The 23,475-nt window shown below is 50.4% G+C and overlaps 1 protein-coding gene across 1 annotated transcript in view; it reads right to left on the bottom strand.

The window, feature by feature from the left end:
* PCSK6 (proprotein convertase subtilisin/kexin type 6) overlaps positions 1-23,475 on the bottom strand; it is a 250,646-nt gene that overhangs the window by 66,067 nt on the left and 161,104 nt on the right. Inside the window, exons 9-13 of the mRNA XM_007451962.1 lie at positions 15,472-15,644; positions 11,247-11,459; positions 7,791-7,891; positions 3,667-3,770; positions 2,011-2,128 (exon numbers count right to left, since the gene is read on the bottom strand). Of these exons, the coding sequence (XP_007452024.1) occupies positions 2,011-2,128; positions 3,667-3,770; positions 7,791-7,891; positions 11,247-11,459; positions 15,472-15,644 (709 nt within the window). The remainder of the gene's footprint in view (positions 1-2,010; positions 2,129-3,666; positions 3,771-7,790; positions 7,892-11,246; positions 11,460-15,471; positions 15,645-23,475) is intronic.

The raw sequence follows: 23,475 nt of genomic DNA, 5'->3' as shown, positions 1-23,475 counted from the left end.
TGTGGCTATTCATCCAACAAATACTTTCTGAATTCCTACTGTATGCAAGGCATCAGCAAGAAACACTTTTCTCAACATTTTATAGCAGAAGGGCATATTATAAGAGGTAGATGCCTTTAAGGAAGGGGCGATCTCAAAGAGAATGATCTATCTTTGTTGATAAAGCAAGAATCCCTTTTAATCACCCCATCATTTCTTTTTTTTCTCAAACACACATTTTCCAACGGTAATAAACAGTTATAAAGAAATGCATTCCATTCTTCATCAGGTTTTAAAGCCTAGAGAAACACCATTCTGAAAAGGATAAAACGGACGGCGGCAACAGCAGAATTCAGGAGAATAATCTGATTTCCTCTCCTAACGGAATAGGATTCTTGCTATTTTATTTACTTTACAGCTGATTTTTTTGGCCATGCGACGCAGCATGAGGGATGTTAATTCCCCAATCAGGGACTGAACTTGTGCCCCCTGCAGTGGAAGTGCGGAGTCCTAACCACTGGACTGCCAGGGAATTCCGTACAGATTTCTTTTAAAACTGCCATATGACCCAGCAATCCCACTACTGGGCATATACCCTGAGAAAACCATAATTCAAAAAGACTCATGTACCACAATGTTCACTGTAGCACTATTTACAGTAGCCAGGACACGGAAACAGCCTAAGTGTCCACTGACAGATGAATGGATAAAGAAGACATGGCATATATATACAACAGAATATTACTCAGCCATAAAAAGAAATGAAATCGAATTATCTGTAGTGAGGTGGATGGACCTAAAGTCTGTCATACAAAGTGAAGTAAGTTAGAAAGAGAAAAACAAATACTATATGCTAACACATATATATGGATTCCCGCCCCCCCAAAAAAAACAAACGTTCTGGTGAACCTAGGGGCAGGACAGGAATAAAGACACAGACATATAAAATGGACTTGAGGGCTTCCCTGGTGGCGCAGTGGTTGAGAGTCCGCCTGCTGATGCAGGGGACGCGGGTTCGTGCGCGGGTCCGGGAGGATCCCATGTGCCGTGGAGCGGCTGGGCCCGTGAGCCATGGCCGCTGAGCCTGCGTGTCCGGAGCCTGTGTCCCATAACGGGAGAGGCCACAACAGTGAGAGGCCCGTGTAACGCAAAAAAAAAATGAGTTATTAAGCAAGACTAATTGTGTATTGATATCAGTACTAGTTTGTGACAATAATTCTGCATTTTCTAGTTAATAGAGTTGGAGGGGCATGGGAAGCAGCCGCATAGCACAGGGAGATCAGCTCAGTGCTTTGTGACCACCTAGAGGGGTGGGATAGGGAGGGTGGGAGGGAGACGCAAGAGGGAGGGGATGGGGGATATACGTATACATATAGCTGATTCACTTTGCTATATAGCAGAAACTAACACAGCATTGTAAAGCAATTATACTCCAATAAAGATGTTAAAAAAAAAAAATCCCAGTGTTTACACCTTAAGCTTATCTGAGTCCAGATAAAAGCGACACCGTGCTGCTGTGCTCCCTGGATACTAAACCCTCTCCTGCCACAGAGAAGGAGTCGGGGCTGCCACCCTGGTCCAGGACCAATGGGGTCTCACTGCGGACTCTTGGGGCCGGTGGAGCTGCCAGAGCTACGGCTCCAGCCTCTAGGAGGCTGCTTGGTGCTGCTGCCCATCGCCCCCAGCCAGCAGGGCAGCTCCCAGGTCTGGGTGGCTCTGCTAAATATTATGGCTAAGAAGTTCCAATCCTAGGCTGGGGTTCAGGCTGAGGGACGGACGCCTCAGAATGGAGCAATTAACTACAATGAGAGCAAAAGGCCTCAGAACAGTACTGGATTAAGAATCGATTCCTTTTCCTGCTTCACAATCCACAAGAAAAAATGCAGACTTGTTTACAGACGCACTGCACGCACCCACACACGCATGTCCTCATCAACGTGCACAGGAATGCGTGTGTGAACACCTATCGCCCCCATCCCTGAAATACCTTCCAGCAGAGTCCAAAGGACACACCGGAAGAGCCGAGCTCACCTGGGCCTCTTGTCTGTGACAGCGACACAGCTGTGCTGCAGGGGCACCGCAGTCCACTTCTTGGCCTCCATGACGAGGGCGTCCGCGTCTACCAAGCCAAATCCATAGAGGTGGCTAACTGAAAAGACAGGGCCTTCAGACCCAGCTCCCCAATGCCACCACCGTCCGGGGACAGGCCACCTGTGTGCCTCCAGGCCTGCAGGGCCCCTGCCAGCGCCTGAGAGCCCCGGGCCACAGCACCCGTCCTTCTGAGGACACTCCCAGCTGCTTTACTCTCCCAACTCTTTCAGGTCAGGAGTGAGGGCCAGAAAATACGTCCCATTTTGGCGCAAAATAAAGGAAGTGTTGAGGGGGCCTAGTACTTTCTTTTTATAAGATGAGGGCGAGTTTCTTTATATTAAAGGGACTTCCTGGCATCTGCGCTCCCCGAATTTTGAACCAGACATGAAAAGCAAAACATGAGACACCTTAGTTCACACAACCATGACGTGCAATAAAACAAGGCTCTGCTCACCTCTTCTGCCATTTGCTCTCCCTGCTGAATTTCTAGGGCATTCAGGGAGAGCAGCATCACCCAGCACACAGGCTGGCCCAAGCTGGTGTTTAATTTGGCCAAGGCAGGAGAGTTTCAGAGTTGAATTTAAGAGGCAGGGTCAAGAACTAGATACAATCTCGTTTCCTATTTAATTAGGCCAAAATTGAAACGTAGGTCAGCTCTTGTTACAGCACACCACTACCACAAACATTCCTGCAAGACAAAGATGCATCAGGCCTAATCAATGGCCTCCTTATTAAAAGGAATGTCCCTCGGAACTTAGGGTAACAATGCTTGACCTATATTTTTCAAAGAGTAGTATCAGGCTTGGTGTCGAAATAGCTGGACCTGAGCTAAAGAAAAGGAAAAAAACGTCCTCCCTAACATACCATGGCTGAATGTAAATCTTTTTCAAGTATCTCTGGTAAGAAGCAAGGCAAACAAAGCCAGTGGCACAGTCCTATAATCACCTGCTCAAGAGGCTCCAAATATCTGGGTTACAAGCCTGGACTGTGGGTTGATTTCATGGTACCTGGGTCTGTCCCAGGCTATGATGGGGATAGAGCCCTTATAAAACACAAGGGCTTGCTGACAGAAGTTTTATAGTTGGAAAGTAACTTCTATAACTATCTCAATGTCCTCCTTGTACAGGTGAGGAAACTGAGGGATAGTTTCAAAATTGTAGAGCTACCCAGGGCTAAGAATGCAAGTTGTCCTTAGGTGGCACATAAGCAAACATCATTTATCTTAATAATTATGGATTTGTTTTAATGGGCATTAGAAAAAACATAACTACACATCAAACCCATGATTAACTAGATGTAATAGAGCTTCCTTTTAAAATATACTTCTTTGTGTAAAAAAAAAAAAAAAAATAGGCAAGCCCATTTAAAGAGAACCATGAAGTCAATACTGGTACAGGTGGCCCCTGTCGTGGCAGAAGTCGTGAGGCTTAGCAAGCCCAGAACTTGAGTGACCTTATTAAACTACTGGATTTCTACTTTTCATTCTCGTGACACATAATTAATGTTATTTGGGGGTTCTTTTTGAGAAATTCATGTCCCCACCCATACAGGCTCCAGGAGGTCAGGACCCACCCAGCCCCGGAGTCTTGGCCGCACCTTTATGACCAGCACCGTTCACCTTCCAGTCGTTTGCTTTGAGGTGGGCCGGCCTAGACGTCTTCACCAGCAGGTGCTGGACGTCCCTCCAGGTCAGCTGGCTGCTGCAATGACACAAGGACAGACGGCTGTACTCATGTGGGTCTGTAAGGCGGCCACAAGGCCCAACAGAGGTGGGGCGCTGGGAGCCAGCCTCGTGCCTGGACTTGAGGAAGGCTCCGCAGGCTCCCCTCCTTGTCAAGGGTCAACGTCACAACCTCTTTGTAAAGAATGGTTTCTAGTCATCAAACCCTGAGATAAGATAGTACAATGGGTGACCAAAAACCCACAGTGTTAAAGCCTAGCCTTGCTACCACGATCCACCTGAGTCTGTATGAGGCTCTATGGCAAACTCTGGCCCCGGGGAGAGGACAGCCTTACGTATCAGCACGTGTTGGGAGAATCTGGACTAGTCTTTACCACGTGAGTGAGCATTCCGTGGGCCGGGGCACGCCCAGCCATCACCTACTCAGACCCCATGTCCAGGACCACTGCCCACACACTAGAATTTGAGATTTTAGTAATTCTACATTAACAATATATTCATTTTGGTGCAGAGTAGAAACATTTCATTAAAAGAACACTTGCCCACGATTAAAAATGCAGAGATGAGATATCTTGGACACTAAGATACATCTGCTTGCCTTTTCAACACTCCTCAAAACAGGATCCACCTGACAACGATGCTCTCAGAACCCTGCTCTGTCCACAGTGCTAGGACTGCATCAAAGACAAGAATGGGAGCTCCCTGGGGACTTCCCTGGCTGTCCAGTGGTTAAGACTCTGTGCTTCCACTGCAGGGGGCATGGGTTCGATCCTTGGCTGGGGAACTAAGATCCTGCAAGCCACACAGCACAGCCAAAAAAAAAAAAAGAGCGGGAGCTCCCTGGACGTGGCCTTCGCCACCTCTTCTTAAATAGCACCGGCCCTGGCCAGTTCTCACAGGCATCTTTCCAACTGCCCACTCTTTGTGTGTGTGTCTGCAAATATATGTAACATAAAATGTACCATCTCAACCGTTTTTAAGCGTACAGTTCAGGGCCATTAAACACATTCACCATGCTATGCAGCCATCACCACCGTGCGTCTCCAGGACGTGATCATCTTAACCCACTGAACCTCTGGCCCCATCAAACACTCACTCCCTATCCCTCCCCCAGGCCCCTGGCCAGGCCATCCTACTTTCTGTCTCTATGGATTTGATGACTCCAGGTGCCTCACAGAAGTGGAGTCCCAAGGTACCTGTCCTTCTGTGACTGGCTTAGTTCACTCAGCATAATGTCCTCCAGGTTCGTCCACGTTGCTGCAGGGGTCAGAACCTCCTTCTTTCTCAAGGCCGAATGACATTCCATAGACCACATTCATCTATCGATGGACATCTGGGTTGCTTCCACCTTCTGCTATTGTGAGTAATGCTGCTGTGAACATGGCTGTATAAATATCTCTTCGAGTCTCTGCTCTCAGTCCTTTTGGGTGCACACTCACAAGTGGAATTGTTAAATTATATGGTAATTCTGTTTCATTTTTTGAGGAACCATCACATTGTTTTTCACAGCAGCTGCACTATTTTACTTTCCCAACAAATGCTTTGCCTGCTTTAGTACTAGAAGCTCACCTGTGGCTTGAGTCCTGGGGGGCCTGTGTACTCCTCCTCCCTGGGGTCTCCCACTCTCTGGGCTCTAGCCCTGGCTTCCCCTGACTTCTCCACCACGTTCTTGACACTGTGCTGGTCCCCGGCCAGTCAGTGGCCTCCTGGCTGCCTATCCCAACTGTTCCCATCAGTACAGTTTCCAGACCTTTTCTTGGCACGAGCTGACTTGCTATCCTCCCCTTATCCACTGCCCTCCTGAGGACCACAGCCAGCCTCACTGTTAGAGGAGGATCTGAGGCCCTGAGTGGCCCACGGCCTTGCCCTCTGGTGGAGAGGCGCACACACAGGCTTTGGATTCCAGACAGCAGATGTGCCTGCCGCCCTTTCCCCTGCTTGGCCGGGCTCGTCACCCCTCACATCCGCAGGGTCCACCCAAGATGGAGAAAGCCAGCCCCCCGGGAGCTCAGCACAGATGCCAGGAAGCCTGAGCTTCAGAGCTGACACAGAAAGGGTTTAGAAAGGGAGGATGTGAGAAACCATCTTACTAGGAGAAACTCCATTTCATTTTTGATAATAGTAATAAAATCACATATACAGTTGTATGAAAACATGTCTAAGAAATGGTGTTTAAAATGTTTTTTTAAATGAAGAAGGGATTGCTAGGCCTTGGGGGTGGTTCTCACACATAAGGCTCTTCCTTCATCCTTGTCACATGCTGCCCGCAGGCCTCCTGCACCCCCGAGAGCTTCTCCCTCCAGGTGACCTGGCTTTGCCCGGCCTCCTTCCACAGCAAAATTGCTGCACACGTGAGAAGCTGCCCAGACACTACCCCGGCCTCCAAAGTCCCTCAGCTGAGGCCAGCAGTGCCCCTAGTTATACCAAGTTCCTTCCTGGACCAACCCTATGTGTTTAAATGCTCTAAGTGGACGCTGTTTCCAATGACGTGTGCTTGACCTACCACCTGTAAAATTCTGAGGATGAGCTAAAATGATGAGGCAGTGATCGGGGAATTCATGAGTCCACAGGCCAAGTTTAATGGGACAATCCGGCACAAAGCGGGGTTTGTTTCCTATTTAGTTTCAACTAACAAAACTCCTTCCGTGTTTCCAATAAGGAAGGAAAGAAAATATAAAAACAACCAACCACCAAGTATGTGAAAGCAACTTTCCATACAAGCAACTATTTAGCATTTTTTAAATGAGCCTCAGGACACAGAAGCTATCATTTTGGCCTGAAAATCAAACATATTTAGCTCTTTCTTTGTGAAATGGTTAGCATTTGAGTTTTACGCTCTTTCGCCTGATGCAAATCAACGAGCAAACATACATAATTAGAAGGATTGCAGTAACCCAAATATAACTGCTGAATCATTTAAAATCTCACCTGCGGCAAATGACTCCTTCAAAGGGCTGGGTGTTCTGAGCCAGTTTTGATATTTAAACTAAAATCTGTTTTTGATCCCATGACTGTATGTGTAGTAGACTCTCTTTTTCTGAACCATCCACCCATTGACAACTCTAGGGTTTTTGTTCAGCTTAAAGCAGATAAATCATCACCACCGTATTGTCAACTTATGAACTAAAGTTGACAAAGGACAGCTGTATCAACCTAAAGTGTGGTCGGGAGGTGCGGTGCAGGCTTGGGGCACCCCCCCCGCCCCCAGCTCCCTGTGCTCCTACGAAGGGCAGGAGACTATGAGCTTGAAAACGGGAGAGAAGGGAAGAAGCCACTCATGCCCGTTAAGGAGAAATCCTGACGTGAACCTGGAGGACACTATGCTGAGTGAAGTGAGCCAGACACAGAAGGACAAACACTGTGTGATCCCACAAATCTGAAGTCTGAGAGAAGTCAGGTTCATAAAGACAGAAACTAGAACGGTGGTTGGCAGGAGCTGGGTGAGGGGGAAATGGGGAGTGTTATGGGCTGCATTGCACGTCCCTTCCCCAAAATCACACGTTGAGGCCCTGACCCCCAGGACCTCAGACGTGACTGCACATGGAGATGGGGGGGTCTGTAATTAAGGTGAAATGGGGTCATTAGGGTGGGCCCTGATCCAACATGACTGGTGTCCTTATAGAAGGATCTAAACATACACACACAGATGCCACATGAGGACACGGGGAGGTGACCACTGACACGTCAAGGAGAGAGGCCTCAGAGGGAAACAGCCTTGCCGACACCGCGATCTTAGACCTCTAGCCTCCAGAACTGTGAGATCATACGTTTCTGTTGTTTAAGCCCCGTCTGTGGTGTTTCATTATGGCAGCCCCAGCAGACCACACAGGAAGCTATCTGATGGGTACAGGGCTTCAGTCTGGGCAGATGAAAATGTTCTGCAGATGGCTGGCGGCAACGGTCACTCAACAGTGAATGTGCTTAATGAGCATCACCCTTAAAATGGTGCGTAAAACATAAATTTTACGTTATGTGTATTTTACCACAATAAAAACTTTTTTAAAGAAAGGAAAAGGAGGGAAGGTAGGTGGGAACTTACTTTGCTTCCAGCGCCAAGGCGATGATGCCGGCCACCATGGGGGCTGAAACAGAGGTCCCGGTGTGGCCATCAGTGCAGCGCTGGCGCAGATCTGTGGTCACCTGGGCGAGGGCAGCAAGCAGCCGGGGTCAGAGGCTGCTCAGGACACTGCCCCTGGGCAGGCATGACCTTGGCCCCAGGGATGGAAGAGGTGCTATGCAGACACACCTTGGCAACGGAGGTTTCTGCGTGTCTGGCACCCCCTGCAGCAACAGGGTGATGGTGGGGTAGGAACAGGGGGTCAAGGCCACAGCCCCCCACCACTGCAGATGCAGCCCGAGACTCAACAGAGAGACAGAATGAAACAGAGGGGCCTCCACGGCAAGACCCCCTGCCAGGGCCCCCATCAACAACCCCCAAGTCACTCCAGACTTCAGAGCAGGGAAACACGTGCAGGTGCCGTCTGGCCCAGAGAGCATCTCTGCCGTGAGCCAGAGGTCGGCCATTGGTCAGAGAAGGTCACAGAGCACTCTCTCCATCAGGACGTCCTCCGAGGTAGCTGACAGTGTCCCAGAGCACCCAGTTCTGTCTGCAGCAGGAGCTACACCTGTGTCCCTTGGTGACGGGGGTGGGCACTGATTCTGGGCCTCACCACAGTCCAGCCTGACTGCACCTTCCCTTTGAACTGAAACGGAGAAGCACGCGTGGGTACAGCTGGGAGACGCCTGTTGTGCTGGATGGGACGCTGGCCCTAGTGTGACTCCCATGCATTTTGCAGGTGGAACTAAGGCTGCTAACCAGCTGAACTTAAATTGGGGATTTATCCTGGATTACCTAGCAGGCCCGATGTAATTACAGGGCCCTTAAAAGTCTGTCAGAGAGATGAGGCTTAGGAGGGACCTGACCCTCCCTGCTGGCTTTGAAGAGGGCGCTGGGGGGGGGACAAAAGCCAGGAACATGGGTGGCCCGCAGAAGCTGGGAACAGCCCTCGGCAGCCAGCCCACATGGAAACAGGAGCTCAGTCCTATAACCACCAGGAACTAAGTTCTGTGAACACCCTGGATGAACAATGAATGGATTCTCCCTCCAGCCTCTGGAAAGGAATGCAGCCCAGCCAACACCTGGACATCAGCCTTGTGAGACCCAGTGGAGGCTGCAGTACTTCTGGCCCACAGAGCTGTGAGATGACACAGCTGTGCTGTTTCCAGCTGCAAAGTTTGGGACAATTTGTTATGACAGCAATAGGAGACTAATATACCCACCAACTGTAAGGCCCCAGCAACCCATCTGCAAAACCCTTGAGAATGAATTTCCCCCATGGTAACAGTCCAGATCCTCTTCCAAACACAGCATTTTCCTTCCTCATGATTCAGCTGGGCCGACCATTACCAGTGAGAGGGATCCAGCCCGTGTCACACACACAGAGGAAGATTCGACAGGGATGCTGGTGGAGACCAGCCTCCTCCCCCCTCCTAGTTCAGCAGGACCTTGACACTGGGGAGGGCAAGGGAGCAGGGATGAGGATGCAACCTCTCTGACCCCAGGATCTTCATCTGCAAAGGGGCTTAATGCCAAGTCCTTCACGGGGCTCCTGTGAAAGCACAGCTGGCACCTGGCACATACTTGTACTCAGTCAAAGGTGGCCAGTGAGGGAAAGTGAGATTGTGTGGGCAGGAGACCAAGCTCCCAAGGGCAGGTAAGGCCCGTGGCTGGCTCTCCAGCCTCAGAGAAAGGGGCATGAGTAGAGGGGCCTCCCCACAGGGAGGGGATGGCTGAACCAAGGTGGGCAGCCCCTTCCTGAAACTCTACATCCTGCTTGGTACTTGGCTGTGTTCAGTGAGTGAATGAATGAGGGAGAGATGCCGCTTTAGGTGCAACTTATTGTATCACAAGCCCTGTCTCAGTACCGGGCAATCCCTTGCAGGTCGGTACTCGCTAGATTGTAGCAACGGAAGAGGATGAGGGGCCCGAGCTCCAATTTCCATGGACACCTGCCTGAATGTGCATATGCAAGCTGCCCACCATCCAGGGAAGGGGCTCACCCCCTGGCAGGGTCTCTAAGGGACTCAGAGGAAACACCTGGCCTTGTTGAGTTGGGGGAAAAAACAAAAACCAAAACAAAAAACAACCTGCCACCCGTACTACCAGGGACGAGCACCAGGACAGCAGCTGCAATGGAGTGTGATTTTCTCTTTCACCCTCTGCCCAACGACAGAGGGCATACATTACCATACATTAGGGCTCAGAGAATTTTTTTAAAAAAGAAAAAGAAATTAAGGCATTTTGCAGCTAAGGCGTGTGCCCACGCATGCACACGTACACACTTGCAGATGCCGTGTGATTAATTAAGCAAATAAAGCTGCAAGCCCACCTCCCAGGGATGGTGAATGGCATCCACCCAGCACAGAGCTCCCGGGGACACAGCACCTCCCTGCCCCCTCCAGCCAAGGCCTCTGTCAGGTTCTGCTTAATGAGACTCCAGCAAGTCCGTGTTCAAATGAGCTAGATTCCTAAATGAACAGGTTACCATTCAGAATCTCAGCCCCATCCCAGGGGTGCACAGTCCAGTAGAAAAGGAAAATAAATTAATACCTTCGTGAAACAGCCTGGGCTGCTGCCAGGCTGGCGGTGGGAGGATCGCCGCTGACCTTCCCACTGGTGCAGAGCAAATCAGGGAACGGGAAGCCTGCACGCTCCCACAGAAAAATGTAAAAATACGCCTACAAGTAATGTCTAAAGATGTGGCCAGGGAACAGGAGAAATGAAAAGACGCCAGTGAGCTTTCAGGTTAAACCAGTTGGCCAGCTCCACGGTCTCCTTATTTTCAAGGTCTAAAAACCATCCTAACGACTGTGCATTTGAATTCTGCATTGATTTCAACTTGAAACCCTCCCCTCTTACATTTTTTCAAAGTAGGAAAGCACGTAGGGAAGGAACAAGCACAAACTTCACCCATCACTAAACTAAAAGTTACTTTCTAAAAGATAAACCGCACTGATGTTCATTGAAGTGAGTGTAACCGACAGAAACCGCTCTCAAACTGAAGTGTCTGGAAAAGTCCTTTTGTGAGGAGGGAACACCTAGGACACCCGGATTTCTAAACTGTTTCCGTATAGAAGCAAGACTTTCTCTCACTCTGTTTTGCACGTTGAAACTGAACTGGCCAGTTGGATCCCAAGCAATGTGACCACAGAACATAGAAAGCTAAAAAAAGACACAGTGCTGAGAATACACCCGGTTCTTAAAGGCTATTTTTAGATCCCTAGAGACAGAGAGGGTTTTAATTGGTATTCTGTGCCAAAATTAGAAAGGCAAGGTCTGAGGAAGGTTGCCAAGGGCCTGGGGTTTACCTTGAGGCACAACTAGTTCCCTGAAGGCAAGGCTGGGCCCGGGGCCAGGTACACACTGCCCTGACTGGCCCGTCCTCCTGAGAATGGGACAAAGAGCTCATCCCCCGGGGTTCCGCCGAGGACTCACGATTTTGCGCTCGTAGAAGGCCCCGCTGCTGTAGGTGGTGGCCAGGGTGGACGCACACTCCTCTAGGTACCAGGGTTTGTAGCCATTCTCTGTAGTGCTGCTCACGGAGATGGTGTAGATGCTGTTGGTGTAGCCGTCGCAGGAGCAGTGGTCCCCCTCTCGGCCGCCGTTCCCCGACGCCCAGACAAAAATGGAGCCCAGGCCCTGCCGGCCCTGGAGGGGAGAGGACAGGCGTCAGCCCACATGGACCCCCAGCTGGTCTCACCCCTGTCCGGCATCCCCCTCTGCCCCTGAAGAGGGAGGGGGCCGAGGAGGATGCACTCAGACCAGACAGAGGCCGCCCAGTGCGTGGTCTGTGGGCTGATGGGCTCTGGCGTTCCAATTTTCATAGAGTATTGGCAGCAACAGCCATGACACCATAGAATCACAATGTCATACTGAGAAGCTGGCCCAGAAAGTCCTCCCTGTTCTTCACGGGAAAATCAAGGCCCTCACACAAGCTGCTCTGTCCCAGAGCAACACCAGTAATTTCCACTGCAATGACCCACGATCAGAAAGACCAAGCAGCGACCCCAAGTACACTGAGATGAAAGCTGACGACTGAATTTATGACGTTAATTTTTCTGGCTTAGGAAGAGGGCAAAAGTTCCTGAAAACCCAGCTGCAGAAGCATCCTTCCTGGAGAAGAGCTCCTTGAAAAGCGGCGGGCCCAGGATTTGCAGGAACAAGGGCCAAGGGCCAGAACACCCCGGGGCCATCCTAGGAGAGTGCCCCGGGGCTTCCCCATGGGTCAGCGTTGAAGCGGCCACACTGCCAGCGCAACCAAGGCCAGCGGCTTCACCTGTGTGTAGGTTTTCACATTTAAGGACACACACGTGACAGCAAGTCTCTGTAAGACAGTAGCAGGTCAGGGGAGCTCCTGCAGTCTCTCCAACCCACACCCATGGGATCCAACCAACACTCATCCCAGCCACAAACACCAGCTAAAGAAGAACACCAGTTCCAAGACGGAACCGACCCGTTCGGTCCGAAAGGCTGGACTGTTGGTGGGCACAGCCAGCCCCAGAGAGAGGTGCCAATACCCGTCTCCACGTGGGCTGGTGGCTCCGGCATCCTTGCCAAGGATACTCCTGTCCAAACACACAGGAGGAAGCTGACACTTACGCCCAACAACTGGCCAATTTAAAGAAAATTTTCAACAAAATCCCACAATTCCCTGTAGCCTGACTGAAGCCCTGCTTCTGACAGGATGCCTGACACACCCTTGGAGCTCAAGTCCACCCGGACTGAGGGCACCCACCTGCTCCAGAAGCACCAGGACACCCCACTTTTGGGCCAAGTAGACCACAGGTCCCCACCCTTTTGTGCCTATTTGTCTTCACTCCCACATCTGCACCAGTTCCAACCTGAGGCTCGAGGGACAGCCCAGTCCCAGGGCTCAAAACTGCCTCATCCACTCCGTTTCCCACATCTCGAAGGTAGACCTGCCCAAACTGCCAACAGCTCGACAGAAAGGTTACTTACAGTTAGCAAAAATGGCAACCTTCTGGAAAAAAAGGCACAAAGGACTAAGGACATGCATGTGTCTGTGTCCATAACTACCTGTAGGAAAAGATTAATCAGAAGCTTGTTCAAAGCAACGAAAATTGGAATGAAAGGGTGTTGAACCCATCAGAGCCTGTCTTTATTTCACCTCCAACTCCTCACCTCACTCCAAATTACTTATCAAAGGCTGTCATTTTGCAAAGCAGGGCAAGCGACCTTACTGCTCCAGCAGCATGGAGAATGACCTCAAAAAGCACTTCTCACACTTGTGAGAAGAATCCCTGGGGGTCTTGCTACATTGCAGACTTGGGCTCAGCTGGTCCAGGTGAGCCCAAGATTCTGCACTTCTGACGGGCTCCCAGGTGATGCCAGCTCTGCTGCTTGGGACCCCACTTTGAATAACAGAGGCCTAAATGCCAAAGACTTGCATCTCTTCACCTTGCACTTTGCAGGTACCACTAGACCCATGAGTTCTCACAGGCATCAAGGTGTCCAAAGTCTCTTTCCCTTCTGAAAACAGTTTCCTGGAAAGGGAATGTGGGAATGAGGCAGAGGAAACACCCAGGTCTGAGCCATCTCTGAGGACTGCATTTTCACTTTCCGGGTCTTCTGTTCCTATGGAAGCCACAGGACAGAGGCTCCAGGGGACGTTTCAACCCTGGCTATGAACTTGCACTTCTGTTCAGGAAGCCACCACACCTCAACACCTTCGGAACGTATTTGAACATCTTGCCTGGGAAGCGGAGACCTCATCCATGGACTCAGAGGGCTAGCAAATGCCCGGCATCTGGACAAAGCCAGTGCTTTCAGCCACAGTGACACTGACTCTCCCCTTCTGGGTGACAAGCCACATGAGGACCAACATCAAACACATCTTTATGCCAAAGTATAGGGTCTGACGTCTCCTACCACCAACCCACACCATCTACCAAAGATGAAGTCAGATTTTACAGAAAAAGGATATAGGTGACAAACAGGGCATCGAGGAGGAAAAACAGATGGGAGAATGTGGTTCGGTCTGAGATCATCAAATCTCTAGGAGCATTTTCAGTGACAACTTCAGACAGCTGTGATCTAAGGCTCCCTATGTGGCATATTTTATTCAGAATGACTAAAAAAAAAAAAATGAAGTAACTTCAGTATTTCAAGAAACTGTGACAAGAACCACATGGTCCTCTCCGCACCTTCCACACTCCCCTGAGAGCTGGATGAAGCCAGTGTTGCTCAGAATTCAGGATTGATCCTCTGTGGGGCACCACGGGGGGATGGGCAGAGGGTGATAAGGGCTGCTTTCACTATAATCCTCTGGTACTATTTTATTTATTAACCACATTTTAATCATGCATGGTTTACAATAAGGTAAGAACTTTAAAAAAATGTTTAAAAAATATAGATAATAAAATGGGCTTGACCTGGCCCCCCGTCCTGTTTCCTGTAGAAGTCAGAGGTATAAACCCTGCCTTGGGGATGCCTGGACCTCCTGACCCAACCCTGCCAGCATCGCCGGGCCTCCCAGGGCCACCCGGACGCTGACCACAGCTCTGTGTCTGCTCCAAGAAGTTGTCCTCGCCCATAAATCTGCCTTGCCACCGTGCTTGTAAGAGCTGGGACATCTCCAGGCTTTTCTGACTCACAAGGACCCAGAACTGATGACCACAGAGTGACTGGGCTGGACCTCCCGAGAGGAGCCTGACAGCCTCCTCTGCTCCCCCTCAGCCGGTGGGTGGAGGGCTCATGCTCAGATGTTTGCTTGGTGTAGCCCCCAGTGGGGTCCACCCCAAACACACTGGGCTGCGAGCTGGCAAGGAGGGAACATGGCCAAGACCTGCTGCTTCGGGGGTGCTGGGTGAGCACACTCCCCATGATGGACGCAGACAGCTCCACGGCTCGGGGTTCCTGTGAGCAGGTGGACCGAGGCCCAGACACCCCTTCCGCCTGCACTGTCCCAGTTAACGGGCCAAGTGGTTAGTCTAGGATCCCCACCACCCACCTGCATATACCCCTCAGCTGGGGGCAATCAGGCTCCAAGGCTCAGAGCCAGGGGGCTGGTGAGTGACCAGCTGGTACTCTCTGGAACAGCTACTCTGTAATGAGGTGATGTCCTTCTGCTCTCGTTGGTGGACAGCCACTTCCCTGAGCCCCCAAATGACTTCTCCCTCGCTCTGGTCCTGGCACCATCGCCGTCCTGCTTTGGGGCTCTCCCCTGTGTCACTCTGATTTTGTGTGTATGCTGCTCAAATTTATTTATTTATTTTTGGGCCACACTGCACGGCATGTGGGATCTAGTTCCCCGACCAGGGATGGAACCCACGCCCCCCTGCAGTGAAAGCACAGAGTCTTAACCACTGGACCGCCAGGAAAGTCCCTCAAGTTTATTTATTGTTACCTATGTGACAAGATTTCTTCTTAACTATATGACATGTTGGTTGTTTGATAAGACATACTGCGAAACAGCATGAAGATGGTCCCATATTTGTTTCTAAAAAAGGTGAGTGAACCCAGTTCCTTCTATATGCATAGAAGAGTTAAAAGAGCATTTGGAAGATCATCTTTGGGTTTGTCGGATTGAGAGTATTTTTAATATTCTTTTTGGCTTTATTCCTTCTGATTTCTCACTTTTAAATATTTTCACTATTCCCCCCATCCCTGAGGCTCCCTCGCAGCTCTGGGTTACTCACACCTTTTTAATGCCATACTCGAAGGCCTGTCTGGCCAGTCGGCCAGGCCCGTCCACCGTCTTCCCGTCGTCATCTGGCCCCCAGCTCGCGCTGTAAATGTCGATGTAGTTGGGTCTGATGCCCAGGGACTTGGCCTCCACCACGTCCGTCACGTCTCCGTCCAGCATGCGGATGCCTGGAAGCACAGGCCCGTGACAGTTGCATGGAAGGTGGGTGGGTGGGGGGTTCCATGCGGATGTTGGTCCCGCACGGCCACTGGTCCCCGTGTGGACCGTGGTCCCCGCACAGCTGTCCGGGGAGCTGGGCATAGCATCCGGGCCCCATGCTTAGCTGGGACACCAAGCTACTGGAAATTCCTACCCTTAGAACCTCGAAACTGTACTCAAACACAATGTCAGAGACATTCACGGCAAAACAAGAGTGAGATTAGGCCCGGGTGACATCAAAAACTCAACAAGAGTACTCACAGACACATGGGTGCTGATCGAGGAAGGGGCTGAGGTCATCAGAGAACCAGCTCCTTATAGCTGGACGGCCTTAAAAGGGAGCAGCAGAGATAGATTTCAACACCACCCGCTTTACCTGCCAGCTCTCCATCTATTTTCCTTCCCCTCATCCCCGCCTACCATGGACTGAACGCTTGTGTCCCTCCAGATTCACATGCTACAGCCCTAACCCCCGAGGTAAGGGCATCTGGAGGTGGGACTTTAGGAGGTAACTAGGTTTAGGTGAGGTCAGGAGGGTGGACCCAGGGCAGGATTAGCACCCTTCGCTGGCTTCCTGTCCCCTCCACCGCGTGAGGACACGGATGGTGGTCGTCTGCCAGCCACCACGTGGGCCTCATGGGGAACCAGCGGGCCAGCACCTTGATCTTGGACTTATAGCCTCCAGAACTGTGGGACGTAACTGTCTGTGATTTGGGCCTCCCGGTCTATGACCGCCCGAGTGATTCAGAACCTCAGGTGCCTGGCAGTAGACAGCGTGGGGATGCCACCATCATTCAGACATGGAGACTGCAGCACAGGACAAGTGGGGGTAGACGCCTTGTCACCCCCTCACGCACGAGAGGGACATGGGGCAGGCCACGGGGGAAGCCCTGCTTTGACCACCAGTCATGACCAGCTAGTGACTGCAAGAGCTACCTTGTCTCACTAAGCTTCTGTTTTCTATAAACTGTGATGATGAAAATGATTGTATCTATAGAGGTGCCATAAACACTAAAAAAGACGGTTCATATAAAGTGCCTGGAGTGCAGGTGTGTGTCAGCAGCTAGTCTGACCCCATCTGTAAAAACGGGGATAGTGAAACCTACCTCTGGGGGTTGTCAGTAACTACTTTTTACCTTTATTTTTAAAACATTTACTATTTGACATGTATGAAGGATTGCCTGGCACAAACATGTTAGTTATAAAGCCTAATAAAATAACAGACACACATGAACATTCATCTTGGGAAAATATGAACTTGAACCACTGTGGCCTCAACCCAAGCCCTGCCTCTCATGGAGGAAACTGCTCAGAATTTTGGACTAGTCTTTCCATTGCCTTTAAAAACGGGTGTTTTAATACAACTATGCATAATACACTGCTTATCTTTGCTTGTACTGGGAATTCATCCTTTCTTGGTTAGGTATGTTGTAAACATCTTCTCCCAGTTGATGCCTTGTCTTCTCACTTGTTACGGTGTCTTTTGATAAACAGAGGTTCTTAATTTCAAGAGAGTGGGAGCCAATTTCCCTTTGAAGATCAAGGGGGTTATAATGAGGGCCAAATCTTTTCTGGGTTTGTGAGCATCTGTCGTGGGGTGGGGCCACTTCTGCTGCATCAGCTCATCACACTTTCTGCCTTCTCAGATTTCTGGGTGGACGAGGAGACTCAGAGTAGCCCAAAGTACCATCCTTCCCAGTTGCTAGTCTATGTGCCCAGGGCCTTCGTCTCTTTGGCTGCGTCAGAGACACTGGGCCCAGAGGTTCCTGGAGCCATGAACCCCAAGGAGGGGCCATAACCAGTACAGGACGTTGGCCATGTGGTGTGGCAGAGGCGGGGCCCCAGGCAAAATAGAGAGCAGCTCACAGCTGGGGGAAGAGAGCAGGGGTCACACAGCCCTGGGCTGGAATCTCATCTCGGCTGCGTGTGACCTTGGCCCAGGGTCTCAAACTGTCCGAGCCCTTGTTTTCCACAATACTTACCTGCCAAGGTAGTCGGGAGAATTAAATATTTGTTAAGGCCCTGGGGCCCTGTGCTTTTTGAGAAATGGCAGCTGCTTTCTTTATGCCCTTCTGTTTGGCAATGGATTTTCCTGGGCAAGAGACCCCGCCGGTCACACTAGCCACAATCAATTCTGATGTCCTAGGGGTGACATTTAACCTGCTATCCTAGGGCTTCTCCACGCCAGTGATAGGCGTTGGGATGTCTCTTTTTGAACAAGAACAAGACGCCAGATGACATCTAAAATAAGTAAAAACGAAGACCAGAATGCTTTCCCAACACTTCTCACAATGCTCCTCAGCTTGTGACTGACATGTGAGAAAGAAAAGCATAATGTATTTAGATTTCAATGAAGCATCTATTTTCCCCAACACTGACAAGTTGCCAACAAGGAAAAGGTAAATATTTTCAGTGGAAACCTGCTGTTCCAATATTAGCTTTAAATGTGAATGGCTCTCTGGAAACGCCAAACTGAAGAAAACAGTCATTTCTCCAATGAAAAAATAAAGACCCATTTCCCATAAACTGTCAGGTATAAAAATAATGTGGACAAATCATTTGGATGGCAGATCCACTCATGGTTGTTAGCGTGCTCACGACTCAGCAGTGGGCTGGGTTCAGGGCTCCCAGGGGAGGATGAGCAGGCCTGAGCCGTCCACTCCAAGGGCACGTCTGTGGCACCAGGTGGGAGGAGTGTGAGGGGGAGGAGGGCGGGGCTTTGCGTTTGGGTGGACACCTCCTAGTGCTGCCAGGGCTCAGCCCCCCAGGGAAGAATCACATAGCTTGCCTCGCAGGAAACAATAAACTTTCCATAAACTGGCCTGCACCCAACGATAGTTTCAAGGCCCCAGGAGAACCTGATGAAAGCAATGATTTTACAAGACTCTTGATGAAGTTAAAAAAAACCAAGCAGGACTTCCCTGGTGGCACAGTGGTTAAGAATCTGCCTGCCAATGCAGGGGACACGGGTTTGAGCCCTGGTCCGGGAAGATCCCACATGCCACGGAGCAACTAAGCCCGTGTGCCACAGCTACTGAGCCTGTGCTCTAGAGCCCACGAGCCACAACTACTGAGCCCGTGTGCCACAACTACTGAAGCCTACGCGCCTCGAGCCTGTGTTCCACAACAAGAGAAGCCACCGCAATGAGAAGCCCGCGCACCACAGTGAAGAGTAGCCCCTGCTCGCTGTAACTAGAGAAAGCCCGCGTGCAGCAGTGAAGACCCAACGCAGCCAAAAATAAATATAAATAAGTAAATAAATTTATTAAAAAAAAACCCAAAACACTTTTTTTTCCATAGTGACCCGTGCTTCCTCCCTTTTCCTGTTCCTAATTTATGGTGGGACTTTGCAAACCACAGGCTTGTACAAGGCAAGGCAAACCCGTGGACATGCAGACGCCCATGTGAAGCAGCCCGAGACACAGCATTTTCCCTGAAAACGTCCTGAGGAAGTTCCACGTTCAAAGGCAATGGATTTGTCTTCTGTGTCTGTGAGTCTCTTTCTGTTTTGTAAATAAGTTTATTTGTCTTTTTTTTAAGATTCCCCATATAGGCGACATCATATGATATTTGTCTTTTCCCAAAGGAGAAAAGGGTGGGGGACAAATTAGGAGTTTGGGATTAACATACACACACTACTAAATATAAAATAGGTTACCAACAAGGACCTACTGTATAGCACAGGGAACTCTACTCAATACTCTGTAATAACCTATATGGGAGAAGAATCTGAAAAAGAATATTTATATATAAAATATATATAAAACTGAATCACGGTGCTGTACAGCTGAAACTAACACAACAATGTAACTCAACTGTACTTCGATATAAAATAAATAAATAAACAATTTTTAAAAAGTAAACAGGAAGATCAGAGTGTGCTGGTTTTGGAGACGGGGTCTTTAAAGGGGTAAATAAGCTGAAATGAGGTCACATGGGTGGGCACCCATCCAACATGACTAGTGTCCTTTTAAGAAGAAGAAATTCTGACACAGACAACACAGACTAAGGGATAACCACGAGAAGACAAAGCGAAAAGCAGCCACATGTGCTGGTCTAGAGAGAGGCCTCGGAAGAAACCAGATCTTCCGACACCTTGATCTTGGACTCACAGCCTCCATAACCAAGAGAAAATACATTTCTGTCGGTAAGCCCCAAAAAAGGTAACAGGAAGAACACACACACACACGCACACACACACACACACACACACACGCACACACAAGAAGTCAGCTGGTTATTAATGTTTGCAGGAAGGCAGGGGAGCAGGACACGGGGCCACTTTTGTTAGAAGTAATGTATTTTGCCTTCAGCAAACGAATGGCAATGCTAGAGCAACAGTGGCAAGTAAAATGAGATTGTAGCTTCCTGAGTGTGACAAATAGGCCTCCCCAACAAATTTTGCTCATTGATTCTGTTTATTTTCATAAATCCACAGAGAATTGGTTTTTGTTGTTTTTTCCTCCCCCCACTAAAACTACAGTACATTCTGTTCTACCAACAGCCATTCTGGGCCAAGTGAGGTTGCAACAGTTGTTTAGAAATGTTAAAAACCTAAAAGGTTTCTGTTAACTCTCATTATGGCCTAAGACAAACAGGGCTCTCAGATCTCTAAATACACCCACACGTGACAGCCTCCTCCTAGGACCCGGGGCAGGGGGCATGGTCGGCCGGGTTGTGAGCCACATCTGCACTTGCCATTGTCACACGAAGTGCCTGGAGACGCGCGGCTGACGGCCAAGCCAAGTTTCCCCTGGCCTCCTGCTAGGTTCCCAACCTCCCTCTGTAGTGGAAACACAGCTAGAGCCAGCGGTGCCCCAGTGAACTCACGGGCCTGTCCTGCCACGGAGCCCTGGGCCCCTCCTAGGTAGGTCTTGAACCAGGTCTCTTATTTTCTGTATTCTGATGCTTTGACATCTTGGGGCCTTGCTGACCCTGCAGGGACCGACACCCCCATGCCACAGGGCTGGCCAGTTCCTGGAGATGGTCCAGAACTCCCCCAGGAGCACATTTTTCCTATGCAAACCAACCAATCCAGAGCTCACACCCCCAAGCACCCCCCTTTATGGGGCTTTTACACTTGGGGTTACTCTCCACCTGCCCTAATCACACCAGGGCCAGGTACCATACAACCAGGGGCAGCTCCTAAGCCCTGAGCCCTGAAATGATTCAAACTAGCCCATCCTAAGCCTGCTCACCCCACCTCGCCCATTCTTTCCTGCAGAAACCACAATAAAGGCTGAAGCCCACAGGTCCCCTCGCTCCCTCTGCCCCCTGACCAACCCTGGTGCTTTTCCGCGTGTCCTCCACGCCAGGCATAACCCATCCTCTTGGGAACTGTGAGTAACAAACTCTGTCCAATGGCCATTGTCTCCTGATCTGTGGGCCTTGTCATACCTAAGTAGTAATGAAATCTCTATTTTAAAACAGGTCACTCTTTCATAATCAGGTTCTGCTGATTTTTCAGAGAACTATAAAAAAGTGGAAGAACCTCAGCAATGCTCTAGAGATTTGAAACGCAGACTGACTTTCGTGGTCTCTCCACCAGGGAGCAGGGGCCAGAGAACAAGGCGATCCAGTGAGAGCTGGCAGCTTGGGACAGGGGACAGAAGAGCATGATGGGGACCCGAGTATCCATCCTGCAATTGGGGACACGAGGAGCCCTAGCGGATGTGCACCTGTGACAAGGACGTGAGCACATGCCCTGAGCTGGCCTTTGACAGAGACCAGAACACGGTGGCGATAAGACAGTCACACCACCCAGAACAGAGGCCACCGGCTTGTCACGTAGGCTTGGACGTGCTCCCTGTGCTCTCCCCAGCCTTCCTCACACACCCCCAGAAGCAGAGCTGCTTCCCGCTCAGTGTCTGTGAGGACAACCTCAGGAAGCCCAGAACGCAGCCTAGAACCGGCTCACCTGTCCTTGGGGTGGGGGGCTGCAGGGCAGCGTGGCGGGGGCATGGCCACCAGGGGGACACAGGGTGCAGGAGCTGTGGCCACGCTTGTCCATCTCCTCCTTCCCAAGGCTCCTCTTAGCCTCGGGGTACCAGACCCAGCAGGCAGGGAGTCTCTGATGAGAATGTGGGACTGTAGCTGCCCACGGTCACTAAATCCCCCCAAACCTCGCAAGGCATTTAGAATCCTCCTGCAGTGGAAAATGCACTTGGAGCCTTTGAAGATTAAATTGTAGCTTAAACTGCCCTCTTAAAACACTCATAAGCCTAAACTGCTTAATGGAAACGCTAATGAGGCTGAATTCTGTGAGTCTGAATTAACATAATTAACTAATATATGGGCAAGGATTAATTTAGCTGTTATGTACTTAACAGTCTCATGTTTGATAAAAGAAAGGCATGATTCAGTTCCCCAGTCAAAACAGAACAAAAACACCAACAGGAATTTGCCTGCTGCTGTTTCATTTTTCCTTCCCAGAAACAGAGTCAACAGACTGAAAAGATGCACGTCCTTCATGCAGCCTGAGGAGAAAGTTTTTCAGTTTCAGGGCATCTGCCAGGCCCGGGAGGGGTTCCTGGCAGCCACCCACGGCCCTGCTCCCTAGCAGCCTTGGGATCTGTCCCTTGGGCCAGGGGTGCTTCTCCAAGCTGGACGCAGGACAGGTTGTGCTCCAGGTGACACAGTCCTGACCCAGGGAAGTGTCTGAATCTTGTTAAGCATCAGTTCAGGGGAGCAACTCCCCAAAAGACTGATGCCCTTTAGAGTTAAAGGGGTGAGGGCTTCACTGCCTGCCTTGCAGGTTCCCTGACAGAGCAAGTTCTGCTCAGGCTGGGGTGGGGTGGACAGCTGGCTGCCCAGAAAGCCTGTCTCACAGGGTGCTGGGAGGGGCCATGAAGCCAGGAGGACGTGATGCAGCGGCCGGGCTCACACCCAGGGGCCTCTCAAGGCACCGGCAGGGAGGGCCCTGTCTATGGAGCTCACCTGGCAGGTGAGATGATGGGGATGGGGATGATGATGATGATGATGATGATGATGATGATGATGATGATGAGCTGAAGGCTGGTAGGTGCAGGCAAGTCTGAGCCCACCCACCACCAATGCTGACCAGAAGCAGATGGGGAAAGAGGGAAGGAGCATTACAGGGAGCGAGAAGGGGAAAATCAAACATTGGGCTGAAATAAAAAAAAACAGAAAAAAGGTTAACAGAGTGAGAGAGTAAAGAGAGGTTAAGTGAGGAGAGAGGACGGGGTGAGGCCCGCCATCCTTTCCCTCCACCTCCCATGTTGCCCCATTATCGGAGGAAGGACAGAGCACACAGCTTAGTACATTTGAGGCTGAGAGAGAGAGCAAGGCTGAAATATCTTTGGAAGGAATGTGAATGCAAACAAGGAAAAGAATACACGTGCACACCATGGACCCTTCCTTCCTGCTTCTGTTCCTGCTCACAGGGCTTGGTGACAGCTGTCCTCATCCGGCCACCACCGTGCCCAGCATCAGAGACCCGCAGCCACAAAGGGACAACCCGGGTTTCAAGTCAGCAGGCCTGAGTTCACATCCCGGCTCTGCCTCAGCAGCTGTGTGGACCTGGACATGGCAGGCAACTTCTCTGGTTGTCACTTTCCCCGGGTGTAAAGTGGCCATGATAATATCCAACTTGCAGAATCATTCTGAGGATGAGATGCACAGACGAGTATACATGTCTGGTGAAGCATCTGGTAACTAAGAGCAACCAGTGATAGCACTTAGCACCATCACAATAAAAATACTAAGGAGCTCGGACCACGAAGGAAAACCGAGCCCTCGGTCCACCTCTACTACGGGCCCGAATCCCTAGAAATAACAGGA

Source organism: Lipotes vexillifer, unplaced genomic scaffold, assembly GCF_000442215.2.
Source record: "Lipotes vexillifer unplaced genomic scaffold, Lipotes_vexillifer_v1.1 scaffold851, whole genome shotgun sequence".
Lineage (NCBI taxonomy): Eukaryota > Metazoa > Chordata > Mammalia > Artiodactyla > Lipotidae > Lipotes > Lipotes vexillifer.
Note: the sequence above shows the minus strand (reverse complement) of the source record. Positions and strands in the feature narration are given on the sequence as shown.